This window comes from Acanthopagrus latus, chromosome 1, assembly GCF_904848185.1.
Source record: "Acanthopagrus latus isolate v.2019 chromosome 1, fAcaLat1.1, whole genome shotgun sequence".
NCBI lineage: Eukaryota > Metazoa > Chordata > Actinopteri > Spariformes > Sparidae > Acanthopagrus > Acanthopagrus latus.
In genome coordinates this window covers 15,535,981-15,558,149 of record NC_051039.1, presented here as the reverse complement: position 1 = coordinate 15,558,149, position 22,169 = coordinate 15,535,981, and the positions used below count along the sequence as shown (strand labels likewise).

Genomic DNA, 22,169 nt, shown 5'->3' with positions numbered 1-22,169 from the left:
TTGGTCAGGTATCTAATTTAGCATTAGATTAACCAAAAAAAAAAACAAAGGCCATAAAACTTGAATAAACTGATTTTTTAGCAACTTGGGGCAGCATTCAACAAGTTAGAAACAAAACAGTACAACAAAACAGTACAGTATTACTTTACTATAGTTTATATACTATAGTTCTGCATCTGAGCACCTGGTAGATATCAGCATGAACTCTCTTTTTGCTCCGTTTTTGGTCTCTACCAGCTCCTAGAGAAAATATCTGGCATATATCCAACTTAAATATTGTACATTCTTCTTATTTTACTCAATATTGCAGAAATCAGATGGAACTCAGCTGTTGTTAATCCCTTCATACAACATGAGTGCTTGCCAACAGCGAACCCAAATGTCATGAGCTGGACACAATACAATCGTCAGGGAGAGGCAGAAAGGACAACGGGCATAACGGTTACCACGTGACCACAGTCGCATGGCCGCCCTCAGACAGAATCATCATCATCATCTCACCTCCGTGAAACCACACTGATTTTTATCTGACTTTTTGAAGTCAGATGAAACCACACTGATTTTTATCTCACTTTTTGAAACACGAAGTGACTCTCAAATCTCCCTGTCAGAAGCAACCGAAGTGCGGAGACTTGGATTTGGAACAACTGAGTCAGAGCAGCAGTCGTTATAATGAGTGATGCAGTACGGTGTTGAGGCGACCCATTTCAGCTCTGCCTCGAGACTCAGAGTGCAAGAGAGAGAGAGAGAGAGAGAGAGAGAGAAAGTGAGAGAGAGAAAGAAGAGCAGGCGGTTCTACTTTTTTTTTTCCTCCAGATAAAATAGGACGCCTATTTTCACTCTCATCTGTGTCTACTTCCTCTGCTCTTCTTGATGCTATGGAAACTGTGTGGACTCAGAGGCAGCTCAGAGGCAAGACTAACAAAGAAAACACCAGGCAGCTTGCTCCCATTATAGGTACAGGTGTGTGTGTGTCGGCGTAGTGCATCTATAGGAAGCGCCGCAAACACAAACTTCGAGCTGCAGTGCACTTTCAACGAAATGGAACTTGGCGTGCTCTCAAATGCCGGGCGAAAAACCTGCAAGTACAGTATGTTCGCTGTGGCTGAAAGAGTGTTCGTCCACACCAGAGGGTGGAGTTTATCAGTCACAGTGAAAGAGATGAAGCCAGAATAAAATCCCCACAGTCGCACGCAAAAACAAATACAGGACAAGCAGTGGCTGCACAACAGTTAAAACTAAAAATACAGGAGGAAGGAGCTGAAACCTTCCCTGGTGCTGTTCCCTCTTACTGTACTGTATTAGGACAACATGTTTTCGCTCGAATCCTTACTGACTTCGGCAAGAGTTTGACTTAACACCCATCTCTGTCGGTAGTCTCATGTGACTGTGCAAATCCCGCTTCCTCACAAGGTAACTGGTATCCCTCTCCTACTGCTGATCAGATTAGTGGAAGTTAGCCCAAGATTTATCAAAAACACCTGCCAAGTATGCCCTGTTCTAAAGATTCCAAAGGCTTGTCATGTCACCTGAGCCCTCCTTTCAAGTATAAACCGTAGTCCATTAAGGGTATGATTTGTGGAATATGGCCAGAATTTAAAGGTACTAGCATGTAACTGCCATCTGAACCTGGCACTGAACTAAAATTCAGGCCATTTGTTGCAAACTGCACCTTTAAATTGACAAAGCCGCTGCCACAAAATGATTAACGGCAGTGACTCAGCCTCAGACGTGGAACAGCTCAAAGCTATACATCACAAATCATCCACTTAGGTTGGAGAGGTGGCAAATGTTTAAATAAACAGCAGATAAACTGGAAACATGCACCCCAAGGCCAAAGATAGAGCACACTTAATCACATGGTGGTAGTGAAATAAGACTGTGAAAACTTCTGATAAGAGGCCTGCACATGCTGACAACAAACACACTCCGAGGCAGCTCTTTTGTGTGGTCACACGTCCGCCATATTGCCTGTGAGAAAATGCCAATTCTGATTTTGTTTGAAGTATTCTGCCAGCTTTGGAGGCGAGCGAGACGAGCACGACAGAAGACAGGCAGCCTGACAGGCAGAGCCAGAAACAAGGGCAGCTCAGCCATTATTTCATGATGAGCAGGACCCTCTGAGCAAGGTCACTAATCGCTCCATCTCTGCCTCAGTCTTATTATGCTGCTGAATGACACATGGTCTCTTTGGCTCACTTGCCGTTAAACACACAAACTCACTCTTTCCTTTTGTCAGATTGTAAGATTCATAGCAGTAGCATGTATATTATGAAATGTTTGTCATAGAGACCTAACACTAAACTCTTTTATAACACATTTCTTGTGGGTTGAGTGTGACGTCTCTATTTTTTCTATTTACATCTCGCAGTTGTCAGCACCTCAAGCCCAGGAGTCCACGCTTTTTCTTTTGCCCACTATGCGAACGTTCTCGTAGATCATACACACTTCTATGTCTTTTGAATCTCTGTATCAGTAAAGGTGTGCATAATACATACACAATCTTCTACAGAGACACAAGTGCACGTCACAATCTTTTGTTTTTGTATGTAATCAATCAGATGTCTTCATTTAAAACTCCAATCGCTGGTTTGTATAACAACTCCACTTTGTAATTCATCATGACAACAATCTACAGCAGACAAATTACTAGAAAGCCAACAGGGCTCTGCTGAAGTTAGGCTGGTGCACATCTTCAGCCCACAGCCCTTCTGCTGCATGGTGTATATTATATCTGGCAGCCCAGATATAGTTAGTTTGTCAAACAATCTCAGCCCTGTAGTCATGTCAAAAATGTCTTCACTGAGGGTCATAAGCTAAATCAAATGTTTCTGAAAGTAGATTCAACAGGGTTCAACAAAGCATCAGCGTAAAGTGACTCAATATATATATAATGTGCTTAAATACTCAAGAAACTTAAGAGTGGCAAGAGTAGCTGCAAAGATGGCTAAAATCAAGACAGTAAAGTTAGTCATAAACCCACAGATTTTTGAATTTGCACAGTTTAGTAAAATTTTAGATCACTGATGAGAACTACTTTAGCTGTTTCAGGCCCACAGGAGGAAGTCAAAATAATGTAAATACTTAATGAGAAAATAGTTCCTCTTTGGAGCAATTAAAACACTACCTATCGCAAACGCTGCCTGAAGAACACATACAAAGGCGGTTGTAACACACTGGTTGTATTTTTACGCCGTACTGCATTTAACCGTGCACTCTAAACGTTGGTCATGTGACAGCCTGGCTCCCACTCTCCGTCATTTTCCACCTCCACTTTTCTTTCTTTCACTCTGTCCTCTGTCTCGGCTCTCTCCCTCCTCCACAGGTAGTCCACCTCCCAGCCGGCTGGACATCTGTTGTCTAGCAACTCCTGCACCAATCAGAGCGTCAGGCCTCTCCTCTCCTCTGCAGTGGAACCAGCCTTGCATGCAAATGGCCGACATCGAGAGTTCACACATAACTATCAAACTCTACAGAACTACAGACAGCATGCACACTGACTTTAATTAACCCTAAATGCACAGAGCATACACTGTGGACATGTATTAGGGTGGGAAGTAAAGAGGGGAACTTTTTAAGATGCTTAGAAGCCTAAAAGAAGATCACACAGTACAACTCTGTGATTTTAAACTGTTTGTCTGCATTAGATGCTTTTGTTTAGACAGTTGCTTACATAATACATCAAAATAGTACATTTTCAGTGTAGCCCCTCTGCAGCCGCAAGATATCCTTGACATGATGCTTGAGCAGCAAAGATGACACAGTTGTCGTAAAAGACGGGAGCTTCTGCGGCTGAAAATGTGGAAATGTGATGCAACTTAATTCTAATGAGTAACAATACAACTATTCTGTGCAACTAAACTTGTCTTCACCCAGAACATGACAATAAAGACACTAACTCAGATGAAAAAATGGCAAAATTGTTGTAAAAAATGTCACTAACTTGGTGGAATATTTAAATACAGTTTGGCTGCTCACGTAACAAGAAAGTGCTGGGTGCTCATGTGTTTTTTTTCCCCTGACAGTTTTCTTTTATTCAACATCAAAGATTTACAAGTCAACTGGACTGGAGCACAGAGGGGCCAAGTAGAGGTTTGATTGTCTGCACGTCGGCCTGACTGAGCATTTATTTTTAATGTGTTGGAAAATCACATTTTACACCTTCTCCTGAACCAACTGTGCTGCAGTCAAGTCGGAAATCTGCCTCACTCTCAAAAAGTCTCAGAGTGACAACAATGAGTTGTGACTAGCTGACAAAAATGCTTTACAATACCTGAATGTATCTGTATGTGTGTGTGTGTGTGTGTGTGTGTGTGTGTGTGTGTGTGTGTGTGTGTGTGTGTGTGTGTGTGTGTGTGTGTGTGCCAGAGCCACTTGTGAGAGGCTCCTTGCTTGCAGCAGCAGCATTTCTACATAATATGAGGCCAATGTAATTGTGCGGACAAACGTAAAGCAACCTCAGTCAGCTGTTATCATTCAGGGCTGTCAAGAATGGACCTTTTTTGGCCTGCTTCGTGGCCATATGTACTGTTACTCTTTCCAGCAGTGCATGACTATTAATTCTAAAAGACCATAACAGCTGAAGATTAAGACTAAGATGCCTCCTTTTCTTAAATTTTTCCCCAAGACACGCTTCAATGTCTAAAATTGGTATAATGACCCTTTAATGAACTGAGGTGAGCAGCTGAGAGACGCTGCTGCTGTGCTGCATCTCCGCCAGCTGCCTTGCTGTCTGCAGGGCACTGACCTCTTGCATTTGTCATGTCGTAAACCATCTTGTCTAAAACAATCCAGTTCTTGGCATCAGCATTTCAAGCATGTCGCCTCTCTCCTGCCCGGATTAGGATTTCACACTTTGTGCCATATTTAGGACAGGTGTCATTTATGTCTATGTCTATGTTAGTCGACAGCAGGCCTGACGTAATTGGAGCTTCCTATTTGTTCCTATTTTCTCTATATCACTTGGAGATGGAATATCTTCAGTTTAGCAATAGCTGAATTAAACAACCCATGAGACGACCCCATTCATAGAACTCTTCATGGCAATGGCTCATGGCTCTTGCACTTCTTTTGTAAGTTATTAATAAACATATTGTGTGACTTTCTTTATTGCAGTGATGTTTCTTGTAAACCTGTCATGCTTCTGAATATGCTGTCATTCTCTAGAAAGCTAAACCAACATACTTTGTGGTAAGAATGTTGGGTTAATGAAAGAAGGAAGTGGTCCTCATTACGCAATAAGTCCTGAGAAGTTAAATTCTATGCATATGCATAAATAACAGGCTCACACCATGAACATTTCCACTCACTTGTTCTGTATTTCCCTGTTTGTTTGTTTTTGCTCTTTTGTTTGACTTGAATCATCCTCGCGTCCTAATTTTTTCCTGCTGCAACCCTTTCTTTCAACCTGCATATGTAACACCTACATAAGAGATTGATGTTAGCTAAATCTGTAACTTAATATCTGTGGTCTGACCCTCTTTTCTATGCACTTTGCCTCTTAACCCTGAAAAATAAGAATAATCCAGTTTCAGGGACCTGTTTGCTTACAGAGTTTACTCACGCAGACAAACGTGAATATTCCCCAACCCGACCCCGCTCCACCCTCACCTCTGTTTCCCTCTCCGTCTCTCTCCACTGCTGCTTGTTTCTCTTTCCGTCAGTTTCTGATGTGTCGCGTCTGCAACCGCACTGCAGCAGAGTGCACAGCTGCGTGTGTTTGTGTGAGCTTTCTTTGCTCTGTTGTAGTTTGATGTCCTGTACGTCACACACTACCAGATTCGGGAATAGACAGTGGAGACATATAGGCAGTTACATAGAAAGTGAGAGGATAAACAAGCAAGAGACACGGACAGGAATAGAGACAGACCAAACACCTGATGGAAAAAAATGACAGACAAAGAGGCCAGCATGTGTGTCAGTACACCTTGAACATCCTGTCCCCAGTTTGACTCTTCACTTTGTTTGACCATGTCAGGTGTTCCATCTGATTTCTGGTCTCTTGTGTCCATCAGACCCATGTGATGTTGTCAGCAACTCACTTCAGTCCCAAACGCACTAGGAAAAACACATGGATTTTTGGTCCCATGCTGATACCAACTGTTTCTATTTCTAAAAACTAATACGACTGCTATATGTATAGAGTGTGTTATGTGTATATACTAAAAAAATTACTATTATGAGGATTACATACTTTCTTTTTCTCCCAGGCAAGACATGTAGACCTGCAGTAAATGTCTCTACCATTGACTGAAATAGTAGGTTAATTAACTGGCTACTAATGGCAGTGTGACCTGTACACCACAGAGTGGAACGCTGAGCTACATTAAATGGAGAGAAGGTGACATTTGTTACCGCGGGGAGAAAAGAACGGAGAGGTTGTTCCTGTATTAACGTGACAAGATTTTGTACGACATTAACTTCCTGTTACAAAAACTGTATATGTCTGTATCTGGTGCACGCTAAAAAGGGGGAATAAAACTTAGAGAGGGACTTCACATGAATTATTCTCTTTGCACTGTCATCACAGAGAGTCTCGCTTTCTTATTGTGATAAAACTGACGATGTTGTTGATAACGATGTATATTTGTAATGGACCAATGTCAGCAGATCATATTGGCCAACCAATATATCGATCGGGCGTTATGAGATACCAGTGCAGCTGTAAAGTACACACACCGGCCCTAACATTGACAGCTGCTGTGATCAATTATTCAATTGTTACAGCTTCTCAAAACCGTTTGACTGTTGGTCAAACAAATTAGCAGTTTAAAAAATATCCTCTGGGGACTTGTATGGGCAGCATTCGATCAATCCTTTTAAAAGATCAATAATTTAATTGACAATATAAACAAACCTTAGTTGTGGTCCTAACCATAACACACACATACACATACGCACACACACACAAATTGACCCACCACGCATATCACAACAGGGTGCTGGAGTTGCTCTGCTCCAATTTAATTAAGAGTTTTAATTAAAAAGATGTAGTGGGGTGAATGTTACATCCTCTCTGACCAGCGGCTAAGTAGCGCTCCTCCATACGGTTCCATTCTACCCCCCACAGAACCCGGGGGTCTAATGAAACCATCCAGGACGCTGAGACACCGTCACCCTCCACCGGTTCCCAATAGAGGAAGAATTATGAGACTGATAACTCCCTTGCTTTTTTTCTTCCGAGGAGAAACAAAAGGTGGCTGGTGTCAGAGATAAAGCTGCCCCCAGAGTATTGCTGGGAGGCTCATAACGTACGGTAATGTCGGCCTTTATCTCATCCAGCGTAATGCAGCCGCGCACGCATTAGACTAATATGTAAAACTGGTTTAATCTGAGGGCGGTGGTCTGGAGACACCCTGACAAGGAGAGGTAGACACAAGTTCACATTTATATTCACGTATATAGACACAAAGAGCTCGACTGTATTCACAGCACATACAATTCTTTGTAGGAGTATATCTCCTACATGGCTATTGTCTGACAATGTTCCTTTGAAAGACACTATGTAGCACCGTGGTCGTCACAGGAGCTGGCTCACTAAAAATACTGGTTACTATGACTACCTATGTTACCTTATGCACATGTACTGTGTGTGCAAACTTTAACAGTCAAGACTGCAAAAACTGTTCATACTTGAAGGAAAATTCTACATTTTCTACATCAGTCGGAGCTCAGCTCTTGCTGCATTCACCTGAAATGCCTTCCAACAAGCCCCAGGAGAACAGCCTTGACTTTCCATCCATCTTTCCTTTTATATAAAGGTGGGTGTGGGGGAAGCAACAGCATTAATGTAAATAGATGTGTTGCAGCTACACTGCATTCGCCGCCTACTGCCTGTACTTTCGTCAGAAAACCACCTCTTCTGCTATTGATTTTGGAACATCACTGCAAAAATGGGACTTCTGAAAAAAAAAAAAAGAACTTGCGCAGTAGTACAACGTAATGTAAAAGATGTTTCTGGAACCTTCCTGGCAGTATGCTATGTCATATTTATCCCTTCCATTAGTTTTGAATAAAAAATTCAACAGAAATGGCAACGTTAGGTGTTATTAAGTGTTCTAATATGGATTTTACTTGAATGGTTCCCTAAATGCAAATTCTCCAGTCTTGATAGGGTTCTGCTGGAAAAATGATACAAGCCAAACATGCACATTTCAATAACCAATCAGGTCTTTTTCCTTTTTGTCATTTTTGGTGCCTTGACTATCACAGCTGTTTTTTGGCATTGTTCAGCAAGTTACATGTAATGACATATTTTGCGAGCACTTGAGGGAGAGCAGAAAAGAGGTTTTCGTAGGAGCGGCACACTGCCAGGGGACATGAGGGAAGAAGAAGAGGAGGGAGGACAGAAAGAGGAGACTTGTTAGGGAGGAAGGGTAAATCAAGCAGATGAAGAAGAAAAAAAAAACACAGAGGTTGGAAAGAACAACGGGAGAGGGACAAAGGAAGAGACAAGAGAAGATGCAGTAGTCTGTAATTAAAAACGCCCTCACTTTCTAAAGAGTCTTTTACCCTTGTTGTTGTTAGTCATACTGTGGGTTCTCTCTGGGCACAGCACTCAGTTGTTTTCTTTATCAAAAATAGAGGAGCTGCAATTTTGATTATGGCTTACATTATTAACCACGTTCTAAGAGGTGAAAGCTGTTGACTGCTGATTTTGGCAGCCAAAAAGAAATGCATACAGCTGTAACTAATAAGGTATCCATTGTCTGGCTTGTATGCTTTTTGCATGCATATGAATGGATTTACTATCTTATCAGCTGAAGTTGGTATTGTCAAGAAGGAAAGCACCCCTCTATCATTTTGACGTTGAAAAGGTAGTGTTCAAACAGATCAACCAAGGGACGAGTTAGCACTCTGGCATTACTTTTCAGCTAGCTAGATAATTATCAATCCCAAACAAGAAAAGAAAAAAAAAGGATGTTGTGAGCAGCAATCGTAATACATATGTTAACCCTTGAGAGATGTGATACCACTGTGTAAGGGCTGAAGTAGTTTGTCCTGACAGAGTGTGAAGATAACTTAACCTCAATCAGCTACAGTAGAGCGAATGATTTCACTCAGGTGTCATAAAGCAAATTTTAACGGTACACTTGATAGCTCCTTTTAATTTCATCAGAGTTTGTTTAGTTATAAGTAGGTTTGCAACAGTATGAGATTTTCAAGGTATGATAACCATATCAGAAAACATCACGGTTTTGAGGGATCAGTTTACACAATTCCACAATTATTGTTATTAGTTTTATCCATCACAATTACCCTTCAAGGAATGAATTTTCTTTTTTTTTTTATAAATACACAAATGAATAGGTAGAATTAAACGATGTAGAAAAGCAATTGCAACCCTAGTTGTTATGGAGGAGGACCAGCTGCCATCATGAGTCCTATTTATTTTGGCATTTATTTGTATTTGACAACTGAACAAACTCTGTTTATTCATGAAGCCCACACGATGTGGCCGTAGGCTACAGAAGAAAACAACAATGTCAGATGAAAGGTAATATCTTACTAAATGCGACTGAGAAATGACTGCATGTTTACTTTGAAAGCAATTTTATTCTGAGTGGTGGGTTTGAAAAGGAGAAGGGGGACGTCATCATTTCATCTGATTCTCTTTTAAACAAGTGACATTTGCAATTTGGCTCTGAGTTGAAAATGTTCATACTTTCCATAATACCGCAGAAAGGCTCTGAAATGAATTGTATGTTACCTTCGCAGCAGCAGACGAAGTTAGCTGGTGAACATAGTGAACCATTGAGGAGACAAAGAGTGCTAAATGTGTAAAAACCCATAGACAAATGGTGAAAAAAAAATTGCAATTGTCAAACATATGAATATACAGCACACAGATGCTTCAGTGTCAGGCACAGTCTCAAGTGTTTTAATCCCTTATGTGTGCAGGCAGGCTGGATTTTGCCAGACAGGTGAGCATCAACTGAAACCAAAAACCTGGATGGAATATTTTCAATACTGTGTGTCTGTCTCTGTGTGTGTGTGAGAGAGAGATACAGACACCCGGAGTGAGAGAATGACCAACATTTATTTTTAGCCTTCAAGTACCCAGTGAGTCATGTGATCCCCCCCTTCTTCCCACTGATCCCTCCTTCCCTTTCCTTCCCTCTCCCACAGTCACATCACCTCTCTCTCTCTCTCTCTCGCTCTCTCTCTCTCTCTTTCTCTCCTCCTTCCCCTTTACTTCAAAGTGAGACGAACCAGAGTCACAGTGACACCGGAGGAACGCAGGAATAAAGATGATAAGAGGGAAGGGAAAGCAGGAGGGAAGACAAATCTTTATCTTGCCTAACGAGGGAAAACTACAGGAGGGATATGCAGAGAAGAACAAATGTACACGTTAAAAACACACACATATATATTTATATATACTACTGAGGCAGACTGGCTTATACCTCAGCAACAGCTATCAGCTCTGTTACCATGACACCTCCTCATAACAGAAATAACAACAGCACATCCCCATTACCACAGAAACTGCCCACTATGAAGGAGGGTCAGTTACAGATCGGTGAACTGGAACAACATTGAGCCAGGAAAGCGATAATGCCGATACTGACGGGACTTCACCAACATGGTACACTTCCAATACACTCACGACATGAACTCAAACAAAGAAAAACGCGGAAGACAGGCGATGAAAAACTCCAATGCAGTGTGAGGAAATCAGGACTTTTTTTTTTTTAATTCTAAACGTCCCTATAGCGACGGATTCAGCGACGCCGACCGACCCGACTGCTGAGACAAAGTTAAGACAAGTTGAAAGGGTCACACAGCCGGGAAAGGAGGGTTGAGTCTACAGATATACAGCCAAGGACAAGTCATGTGCACAAACAAACACATGAACAGGACTGCGGGGACACACGCACAAGCACGTGCACACTTGAACACAAACACACACAGACACAGCGCACCACAAGCAAATGCAGAGTGACAAAAGATAGCAGACAGAGGCATAGTGACAGGACACTGACGCATGCACGAAGGGAGAGGACAAATATTCAGTTGCTGTGAGGGATGCAGCGTGCACACACCCACACACACACATGCACACATGTAAAATGTTGACTTCTCTTTCTGTCTCTCTCTCTCTCTCTCTCTCTCTCTCTCTCTCTCTCTCTCTCTGCTTCCTATCCTTTTCTTCCCCCTCTTTCTCTCTCTCTGCTCTCTCTGCTTCCTCTCATTCACTGACTCATCTGCTGCTCTTAATGAAATGCTGCATAATCAGGATTGCAGATTGCAGGGCTGTGACCAGTCCTATAGGCCCGCTGCACATGTGTGCATGCATGACCAGGAAGGCGCGTGCACGCACGCACATGCACATGCACACACACACGCACATACACACACACACTGTGTCTTGATCTGCCCAGCCCAGCCACCAATCCTACCCTAAACCCTTTTAAATTATATATACTCAACACGCGTGCATGCACATGCATAGGCAAAAACACACACACACACACACACAGTAGTGGTGGAGTGGGGTTGGGGGGAGGTCATGATCCTGCCAGAGAGAAGGGAATCAGAGTTGCAATTCTAGGGCTTATCGCGGAAAGAGGGTAAGACCATATCTGACACGCTAGCATGCCCGGTATGTAAACCTCTATACACACAAACGCACGAAAGGGAGAGAGTGATATAAAGAGAGACTGTGGTTGTGTTTGTGCACACCCGCAGAGCCACATGCATATGTGGTGAGATAACCCCTTTGCGGTATTTTTGGAAAAAAATCTCCCAGCATGCAAGCCGTGTGCCGAGGTGTCTATTACCTACACTGCACTCGGCGAGCGGGAGGGTCAACGTGGACGAGAAGAGACGGAACGAGTGAGAGAAAAAGAGACGCAGCACGAAGGGCGGCAGAGGAAAAGGAAGAGATAAGAAGCAGAGCAATGGAGGGGTGACGGCAGGGATAGATGGCGAGGTATTAGTGGAGCAGAAGATGTGCGGGAGGGGGCGGGTAGAAGCACCTGGTGAGGAATATGACAGTGCTGGAGAGAGAGAGCGAGAGAATAGATATAAAAGAGGGGGGGGATAAAGAAAATGCTAAATAAGGGAGAAGAGTAAATGCAAAAGAGCATTGAACATGGAGAAGGAGGATGCTGCTGAGGAGGAGGAGGAGGAGGAGGAGGAGGAGGTGGTGGTGGATGAGGAGGAGGAGGGAGGAGTGTCGAGGAGTGAAAGGTAAAATACTGCAAAGAGGGGGAGCTGCTTGTTAACACACACATACTACAACATGAATTTGCATCATCACAACAAGGCTATGCACAGTGACAGCCAAGGTAATTTCTAGTAAATTATGTGCATTTGAGCTAAACATCCAAAGCAGCCTGACACCTTGTGTGGTAGGACAGCAGTCATTGGCTATCACAGGCCAGCAAGCTGTGAGGAGACACGCCATTGGCTGAAGAGAAGGGGGAACAGCAAACCATTGGTTAATAATCGCGGATTCGCTGTTGGCAGTTCCTGGGTCATTTGTGAGCTTGCGCATGCACGCATGTGTGTGTCTGCGTGTGTGTGAGCTAGTGCGTGATTATGTGTGTGTGTTCCAAGCCTAAGGCAACCAGGCCAGCGGCCACAATTACAGTGACGGATGTGAAAGAACTGGGTCGGCTTCGCAAGCGATCTGCCCCTGGGATGACAAGACCAGCCAGAGCCCTGAATCAATACGGAACACGTGCACACGCGCAGAAGCACACACACAAACGCACGCACACAAGGTTGTATGTGACAAACATTTACGTAGAAACAAAAGGACAGATGAATAACACATAAAGGAGAACACGTACAGCAACACTAAGCACAAAAAGAGTCAAACAGTGACAACATTTAGTCGACAAATTTGTTGTTTTCTCCACAAAAACTTAATCAACCAAGATCCAGATGAGTCTCTGCCCCTGTGTTTGAGTGGTGTGTGTTTGTGTCTGTCTCTCACTCTCTCTCTCTCACACACACACACACACACACACACACACTAACCAACACACATACACACATGCACACACATAAACTCCCCAAAGCCTGTTTCAGGGACAGCAATGTTCACAGCTCATCCACACGGAACTCAGTGATACTTGGGGCACGTTTTTCTGCTCATGTGTGTTGTTTGTCCGTGTGTCTATGCTTTGTGCTTCTGTGCATGCACATGCGTGTTTCTGAGAGTTTCCTACCTCTGGCAGAAAGCTTCTTGGTGTTGATGATTTTGGCGGCATATTCCTGTCCAGAGGAGATCTTCACACACCTCCTGACCACAGAGAATGCACCCCTGAAATGGACGGACACACACGCACACACAGAGAGAAATTAGTACTTCTTGATGTGTTCAGAAAAGCTCAAAATAACAACGTGAGGTGTGATCCATACCAGCGGAAAGCAGGGCTTGGTGTGGAGAACTTGACTGATGTTTAGAAAAGACTGTTCAGTCTAAGTCTGAGGTAAAGTTAAAACAATATTATGTAAGAATTGGTATTTTTTGTAACTTGACACCCCTACAGTTTTGGAGTGCAACTCAATTTTTCATTTATTTTATTTTTTGTTCACTCTTGTGTTTAACTTGTCTGTTCTTATTGTATTATGAAATGTTTGTAGCATTAACTCCTTAAACACTTTATATTTTCTATATTTTACTTATATTTGATGCCCAGTGTGTGACCCTGACCTGGGGAGCCCATTGGTAGTTACTGGTCGTTATTGACTTTTCTATTGTACTGTACATCCCCTTCTGGATTAATAATGTTCTATCTTGTTTTATCTCAATTTTGCAAAACAATCGTATCCAAGTGATTTACTGGATCAAATTTGATGGAGAAAATGTTTGTTTATTCCACTGATGTCCTCCAGCTGTGCTGCCTCTATTCTTGGAGATTTACAGAGTTAATATTAATATTCAATGAATATTCTTCTGGTATTTTAAACACTCAAACAGATCGTACCCTTTTAAATAAGTAACACAGTGAAAAAAAAAGCTGTTTGGGGCACAGAGTGCAAATAAAAGAGACACCATAATTCCTTTTACAGGTCAGTGTACCATAAAAATGATTTTGAAGATCTTATTTTGGGGTGAAATTGTTGCATAATGTACATTTCGACATTTAACTAATCAAACTTAATGCTTTATCAAAAAGGCTTTCCTGAGAATAAGCCAGATTAACTGAAATAAACCTGATTGAACTGATCATTTAGCTCTATCAAACAGCCCTTAGGTGTCATAGGTAGGTAATAACAAACATGGCTGAGCTAAAATTGATGTTTTACGGTCGCAATTCAACATTAAAATGGCACAAAAGCACGGATGCAGTATCTGTGCGGCTACCCACTCGAGCACGCTCACACCCAGTACCTACAGTACACACTGTCCTCATCGCTACAGAAGACCAGCAACACCAACGGACGTGCCTGCCAGCCCTCTATTGTTCGAGCCATGTGTTGTTCTGGTGTTCCAGGCACATGTATGAAGATCAAAAAACTAGGTCAGCTATATTTGAGGGAGGAGAAGAGCAAAGTGCTGCATCTCTCATCTCTAAATGCAGCCATGGCGCTTCAGCTCTGCAGCCATGCAGGACGCTCTGCTATTCAGCCTCCATCTCTGTCTGTGCACACCTTCTCTTTCAAACAAAAAAAAAAAAAAAGTTCCCATCCTGCCTCACTCCAGACAACATCAGAGATATTCCGGCAGCATCAGAGCTATCACAAACAGTTAGAAGCACTTGGGTGCGGACGCTGGAGAGACAAAGCAAAAAAAATCTACTCATTACCTGAAATGAACCCTTTTTCTTTCACATGCAGTGTAACCATGGCGGGATGTGGGAGGGAGGTTTGATATAATCAGTGATCAAATATGAGAAATAACATAATCGTTGTGGCCACGTATACACTGCTCCGTATATAGTATATATGTTCCATAAACATGTTATCTAACATCCTCTGGAGTGAGCAGCTTGCCACTAAAGCTTACCTCTAATTTATAGGGGATTTGGTAAAGGAAATGATCAGAGTATAACATGTTACATAACAAATTTCCTTCAGTACAGCTGGGTAGCATGGCACTGTGAGGCGCAAATGCCAACTATGTCTGTTGACTTAGTCTGTTCAGTCTTGTGTGACAGAATGTGCCGAAGCTACACAATAAAATCACCTGTGCGCCCGGAACATCTCAGACAAATATGGATTCCAAAATGAGTTGTAACACACAATTATGTAAAAAGGCTTCCCATGGGTGCATGGGTCTGGGTAACCTTTTATATAGTTCAAATTCTGTATTTTGCGCAAATACCAAATCCCCATCCTGTAAACCTTGCTGCTATGCTTCTAGAAATTTAAACATTATTACTTTAAAGCTGCTGTAAGCATTTTGTCATTATTTTAGCACACTGCCTGCGGTAAGCAATCCGCTCACTCCTTTCTACGTCACCCCACGAACGCAGAACGGTAATCGCCAGAGCGAGAAGCAAACAGGTGGATCCTGCGCTGCACATTCACAAGCAGACAAGGCCGCCTCTTTATGGAGTTCTCTGTCCTGATTGGACAAATTGTGCAGGGATAGCAGGAAATGTATTATCTTTTTTACTGCGTGAGCCAAGGGAGGAGAGACACGGGTTACTGACCAAACCCTCAATGACAGCGATGACTGTTGGAATACGGAGCTATCTACGACTTATTTTATGAAATTGAAAAATTCATCACTTACTCGAGTTATTTACTACATTAGTCTGCCAGCTGCTGATAATGTTGAGGCGAGCAGAGTGGAGTCTTTTTAAATCGATCTGCAGTAAAACAGCAAAACCACACGAAAATAATGTCCAAGAAACTGATGCAGACTTATGCAGAGGCATATACAGTCCTTCAACAGCTGAATTTTCTGATCTAACTTAACCACTTTACTCATTTTCCGGCAGCGTGAATATCTCTGAATAATGAACTGTATCCAGGTATTTGGATTAAAAAAAAACCATTGTGCTATCTTCACTCCATCAGCCTCTACCAGCTACTCTGCTGTACATGTGCAGAGCAAAATGGTGCCACACACAGTAAAGAGATCAGGTGAGTTAAAAGGTACTATAAAAGCAATATGGCTGCATTATTAATGACAGATGGTGTAAGATGAACACAGTAGAGGATCATAAACGTGGGGGGTGGGGATTGAGGCTAGAGAGGGGATCTCCTCTTTCTCACTAGAAATACAAATACAGGCTTGAGGTTAGGGGATGCTAAGCGGGAGACATTGGGTAACTGGGGGGTGCTGAGCCCAGGGTGCAGATATCTGGGACTGTGTGGCGTTCACTGACTGCAGGGAGCTGGGCAGTCAGGTAGCACACGTCCACACTGGTGCGTGGATCTTTCTGCCCCCCCCCAACACTCCCCTCTCAGGGGTGAGGAATTCCCTGCCTGTGTCTGATAATTGACCGCAGCTCGGTGCTTGGCTGGGGAATGTGTCATCGCCAACTACATGGTCTGCTGTCGCATTACCGAGTGTGTATTTCTGTCACGCGGGAGGAGGAGGAGGATTTGGGGAGGGGTGTGAGAGAGATAGAGGGGAGGGGGGGATTACCGAATCTCACCATTTCACACACCCCAATACATTTCAGTTTACAACATGGGGGCCCCTCGGCCCTCCTGTGGCACCCAAAGGTCGACACGCAACGTCGGGTGGCTGCACGGGAGGATGCAGGCGGGCGACGACGCGCTCGGTTTTTTTTTTTTTCGACATCTTCTCTCCTGAGCAGGATATTCAGACGTGGGATTAAAAACAAACAAGGGGGGGTTGCATTTGCACATCAGGCCTGCAAGTTAGGCTACACGATCGCGTATTTAGCAGCTCGCATCAAAGGTTTCACGGCTACACTATCGCGCACACTCACGCGCAAGCCGACAAAAACGCACACACACAAACACACACACACAGCCTGGAATCTGCGTCCCTAAGCCAAGGCGGCCTATTACATAACAGGCTGACATTTCATACAGAGATGATGCCAGATGAAAATAATAATAATTGGGGGGAAAAAACCCCAAAACAAAACAAAAAAAAAAAGCTCCCTTACTTCCCCAGCTCCTCGAACAGCTGATATTCGTCGGTGAATCTCGTGCAGATCGTTAACGCCATCCTGACGGTGGTGCCAAGGGGTGTGCGGACGGAGACGCGGATAAGGTGCACTCACTCAACAGTATCCACCACACTCGGTCGTCAGCGCCGCCCGGTTTCAGTCCTGGACCCTGCAAGGCAAACGGAGGGATTCATGCACAGCTGAAGCGCATCGGCGGGAGCTCTGGCGGGATGGTGTTTTCTGCGGCAAATGCGCTTCCTGCGCGAACGCTTCAACGTGGACGAGGGGGAGCTTCCGGCGTTTGTCGTTCGCTGTTTCGTTTTTTTTTTTCTTTTTTTCTTCACACACGGAGGTTTGTCACAGCTCGTAGACGCAGCATTTTGTGTGCATCCCGGTGTCTGCGGTGCGTGTCCGTGCGGCGCCGTCAGGGTCGTCTCTCTCTGCGCGCATCAGACGCCGCACTACCGCACCTACCCCCAGCTGTGCGCTCGGGCCCGCCCCTTTTCCTGCATCCTCACACAGGCCACCAACAAACAAAGAGCAAGAATGATAAAAAGCTGTAGATATCAACCATAATAACACAGGTGTAAGCATTTATTTAAATATGGCTTTAGTGCAGCTATGATTCTGGAAAGACACGAGACAGTTCAGGCTACTTAACATGAAATCAATCTATTATTTATTTATTTGTATTTATTTCAGCTTTATTTTACCATTATTGTCCCAACTGAGATCAGTATGTCTTTTACAAGAGAGACGTGGTCAACAGCACAAGAAAAGCCACGGTAAAATAAGGTAACAGGTGTTCAAACACAGTGAAAGGAAAAAAAACAACAACATGCATCCTTCACCACATTCCTACATAATGTATGATGCCCTTAAATTCATCAGTGGATAAACATGTGTTCAGTTTTAGATCTACTAGCGAGTTATTCCATGAGCAAGCTGGATAGTATGCAACAAAATCTATCAACTTTGTAGGCTGATAGGTTGATTATAACCTCCCACTTCACCAGATTTGTGTCCTCTTGGTCTCTGGAGAGACCTCGGTAGAGTCTTGGAAAACAACCCTGATGATGTCATCTGGGTAATTCTGTGTGGAGAACTACACATTTTAAACAAACTTCTCCATAAGACTACATTATCACAATTTCTCACAGCATATATAAATCAGTAATGTATACATACATACATACATGCTTTTTGTATTTTGTTTTGATTATTAATAAACAATAATCACAATTCGTTAGACCAGCTACTTAATCCAACAACCATTTCAGCTTGACTTTCAAAGACATCTGCTTCAACCAGCCAGTTTCTGTTTAATGAAAGATGCTGTAAATGTCATTAATGAAGACGCTCTGCAGCTATTCATAATCTGTCTCTTGTTCGTCCTCAACATTACAAAAGTGAAACATTACATTGTTGGGGAACCATTCAGCTCTTGTTTTCAGGGAATATTTCTGTAAGGGTTAGGGTAAGAAGTTTGATGCAAGTGCAGTAACAAGCGGACATGACTCGAGGCACAGTTTGCTGACACCAGCATCATGTGGTGTAATGTAGATTCCACTGATGTAAACTTCCTTGAGGAAGTGGAAAAGGCCCACAGTTGACTGAGGGGACACACTCTAACTACTTCCTCACGTACGAAAGTGAAGAGCTAGCACGCATAAAACATTACGTTATTAGTCATTAGCTCCACCAAGAAGGTTACGCTTGTTTGTTTCCTGGTTAGGTTTGTGATCAGGATCACACAAAAACTACAGAACAGATTTACACAAAGCTTTGATGGAGGATGGTGCTCAGCCCAGAACAGATCCCAGTAACTTTTGGTGCAGATCCTGATAGAGACACGGGTGCAGAACGTTTTTTTCACTTTCTTTAACAAGTCAAGATAAGTAAGATAAGACAAGTCATTTTAATACATTTATGTCAACCTTACAATGAATAATGCATGGGACTTGATTAAAAACAATCTGCCGTGTTTAGGTGTCTGGTATCTATGAGCAAGGAACAATTTCGTGCTGATCCAAATCAAAAATGACATTCTTCTACAATACAATGAAACATATGATGGACGTGGTGAAGCAGTTATGGTTTAAAATTCAGAGTGATACAGTGTTATCGTCCTTGGCAGAGGTCCGCACTTGACTGAGTTCCATTGTAGTTTTTTTTTTATTATAGAACTGTATTTAAGTAAGAAATGGTGTTCTCTCATAGCAGAGGACTTGATATCAATTTCAAAAATGATCGACTTAAGTCTTACAGTACAAACTTCCTTTCATATTCTACCAGCGACAGCAAAGTAGAATACAATAGGCCTGTATATGCAGATCACATCAATTCAAGTTGGAAACCTGATGACTGTATTCTTTCATACAGCATGAAGGGCAAATGATAATATGCAAGCGAGACAAAACAGAGAGAAACCACTTTCAATTTCATGAGTACTTCCTTTATTAAACAACAGATTGTCAGAGCCAGATCTTGAAATCCAGATTCCAGATACATTTATGTCTCATAAATACAGAAATAAATATGTTAAAGACATAAGTTAAAGAAACAGTAAAACACATACGTGACATACAGACATAATATTAATAACTATAATAAATAATATGTTTGATACAAACATACTCTGAGTAGATAAAATCTTTTGTCATTTTCAACAAATGATAAGGACATTTTAAAAAAATGAGCAAGATCAAATCAGCTCATCAATACTTTTTGGTCTTTGGTTGTCTTTGGTCGATACAGTAAACAGCTCGGAGTCATGAAGCACATCTCTTCCAGTCTGCTCAACGTCTCGCGCTGCAGGGAAACGAAGAAAGAACAGTTAATTTGTGTATCAAAAGTGAAAGCTGGCATTTTCTGTCACGTTATGCAGTTAAGAAAATGAGACTATGAATGTGTTTGGGTGGCCTTAAACTGTATGTTTGACCTGTACTTACTTGGACAGGATCTTCTGAATCACTTTCTTCACCCAGGGAGCCTCGGGGTCCAGGCAAACCTCTTGGCCTGTCCTCTTCAGAGTGGCACTGCAACACCAAACAAGAAACAGTCAGAACTATGTCGATGAGGCCGATAAGTGGCGACGACAAAACTCTATCGACACCATCAGGGATCAACACCAGCAGGGATGGAGGTTTTGAAATCAGGTCTTACATGATCTCGGTCTCCTCGCAGTGGGAGTTGGCAGGAATCAGCTCCACCTTCTCAATGTGGCGGCCGATCGGTTTGCTCTCTGTTTGGATGCAGCGGCAGTGCAGCTCCACTCCCAGGCTCGCTGTTAGGAGACAGGTGTCACATGGTCACAAAGTGCAACAGTCTATACTCATGACTCTTGATGCGCTGCCAGCAGAATTAGCTGCAGTAATGAGAGTTTGAATAGCGAGATCTTACCTTCACTGATGGCGAGGAAGGCCAGGAGCCCCACAATAGCGGCGACGAAGACTCTGCTGCTCATCATTGTGCCTTTTACAAGCTCTGCAACAATTAACACTAAAGAATAAGAACTTCCTTCAGAGAGTGGACAAGTTGTCTGATGAAGAAAAGAGGACGATGTTTCTCTTTCAGCTTTTTTCTTTTGCCTGGTTTCCTTTCTCCTCAGCTTTTCCTTTTCTTTGTTCAGCTGCCTTCTTGCTCTGCTGTTTGAATCTAGCGCTGAAGAGGAAAGTCTCTCTTTATATAGCTGCCTCCTGGAAGTGAGTCATGTAGTTGCCTCAGCCAGGTTGCGCAACCTGGGATTGTCGGCAAGCTGACCGGGAATTTACACCAGAAGGATATGAAGAGGATTCATGGTTCAACGCTTGTCACTAAGACAGAGCTACGTTAGGAAAAACACAGTGACTAAAAATCTGTAATATCTGCTGTGACAAGAATGCTTGAGAAACATTCTTTGAAAATTAGACATTGCCGTTAGCAGTTCATTAAACATTTGCTCACCGATTATCTGTTGATCAACTGACAGCTGATTCATTGACTGCATGCAATAAAATGAACAACCAGATGCAATCCATGAATGAGTGGCTGATGAATGTCCCCCTCAGGTTTTGTCATAAATGTCACAGTCAGGAAGGAGAGGGGAAAGTCCATTCACATGGCTCCTATTTCACGTTGCTGCATTCAGAGTTCTGAACTGATTTAAGATTCTTTTTATCACTTAAAAGGCGCTGCACAGCTTAGCTGCTGTCTACATTTCTGAGCTACTAAACCCTTACACAAGTGAACAGCCTCTCATGTCCTCCAATCACAACCTCTTGGCAGTACCGCGGGCCAAAAGTAAAACCTCTTTTGCTTTCCTTGCTCTGGGTGACGACTGGTTTCTGAATGCTTTCTCTGTATGCTCGTGCATTGGTCTGTATTTGTGTTTCTATATGTGTCCCTTGGCTCAGGTTTGTGCTTGGTATTTTTATTCTCTTCTTTTATTCTTTTTCTGCACAGGTGTCGATGTAAAGTGCTTCAGCCCAGTCCTTATAATAAATGTTGGCAATGCATGTTTTTTACAAACGATGGACGCATTGAAACTTAGCATTCATTTATGTTGCAACTTGCAATTTTGTTTTGAATTTCATGGCGTAACAATGCTGTGCTTATGGTTCAAAGTTTTGTTGCCGCTAACACAGACGGAAAATGTCCCAATGTCCTGTGGTTTTGAGTTAAGAATGCTGATTCATACTAGAACACAATAACAATTTCAAACACTGCCCTGCATGCACTCCTATGTTCGCTACTCTTAAAGCCAAATAAAGGTCAGTCAGCTACCCAGCTGATGGAGTTCATCAAAGGTGAGTACTGTGTATTAGAAAGATACAGAAAGTAACATGGTGTCCGATATCAGCTCCTTTCCAGATAAGAGTTACAATAAAAAATAATTTACATTAAGTATGAAGGTATAGAGAGAAACTTCTGATTTTTAATGCGTCACTGATAAAGAGCACATTATTGCAGGGGATTTATGACACTCATCAAAAAGGTCATGCATAATGTATGCTGGCTCATGCTTGTGACATTCCTAGTGCAACGGCTGGCTAAAAAGCCTGATGCAATCTCAACAAGCTCCAACACATCTGCCTGCAGTCATCACGTCACGTCGGCCACTCTCTCAAAACAGAA

At 42.8% G+C, this 22,169-nt stretch overlaps 2 protein-coding genes across 10 annotated transcripts in view; both read right to left on the bottom strand.

The window, feature by feature from the left end:
• camk2d2 (calcium/calmodulin-dependent protein kinase (CaM kinase) II delta 2) overlaps positions 1-17,533 on the bottom strand; it is a 39,479-nt gene extending 21,946 nt beyond the window's left edge. For 5 of the 9 annotated variants that reach the window (XM_037102845.1, XM_037102837.1, XM_037102901.1 and 2 more), the window contains exons 1-2: positions 17,052-17,532; positions 13,182-13,276 (exon numbers count right to left, since the gene is read on the bottom strand). In XM_037102845.1, the coding sequence (XP_036958740.1) occupies positions 13,182-13,276; positions 17,052-17,113 (157 nt within the window). In that variant the 5' untranslated portion in view covers positions 17,114-17,532. Of the gene's footprint in view, positions 1-13,181; positions 13,277-17,051 lie in introns of all 9 variants that reach the window. The other 4 variants (XM_037102881.1, XM_037102890.1, XM_037102874.1 and 1 more) reach the window with 3 other exon arrangements.
• A 1,960-nt stretch (positions 17,534-19,493) lies between these two features.
• LOC119022199 (permeability factor 2-like) lies at positions 19,494-20,719 on the bottom strand. Its single transcript, XM_037102807.1, has 4 exons — positions 20,457-20,719; positions 20,220-20,340; positions 20,006-20,092; positions 19,494-19,865 (listed from the first exon to the last, which is right to left on the bottom strand). Exons 1-4 carry the CDS (start codon positions 20,521-20,523, stop codon positions 19,853-19,855), a joined length of 288 nt encoding a protein of 95 aa, XP_036958702.1. The 5' UTR covers positions 20,524-20,719; the 3' UTR covers positions 19,494-19,852.
• Between the last annotated feature and the right edge of the window lie 1,450 nt (positions 20,720-22,169).

Bases quoted from the DNA above. Each gene is read 5' to 3' on its own strand.
- LOC119022199 (XM_037102807.1), bottom strand. From the start codon at position 20,523: ATGATGAGCAGCAGAGTCTTCGTCGCCGCTATTGTGGGGCTCCTGGCC. The intron at 20,341-20,456 runs GTAAGATCTCGC...GTCTCCTAACAG, and splicing joins CTTCCTCGCCATCAGTGAAG to CGAGCCTGGGAGTGGAGCTG. The intron at 20,093-20,219 runs GTAAGACCTGAT...TTGGTGTTGCAG, and splicing joins TGCGAGGAGACCGAGATCAT to TGCCACTCTGAAGAGGACAG.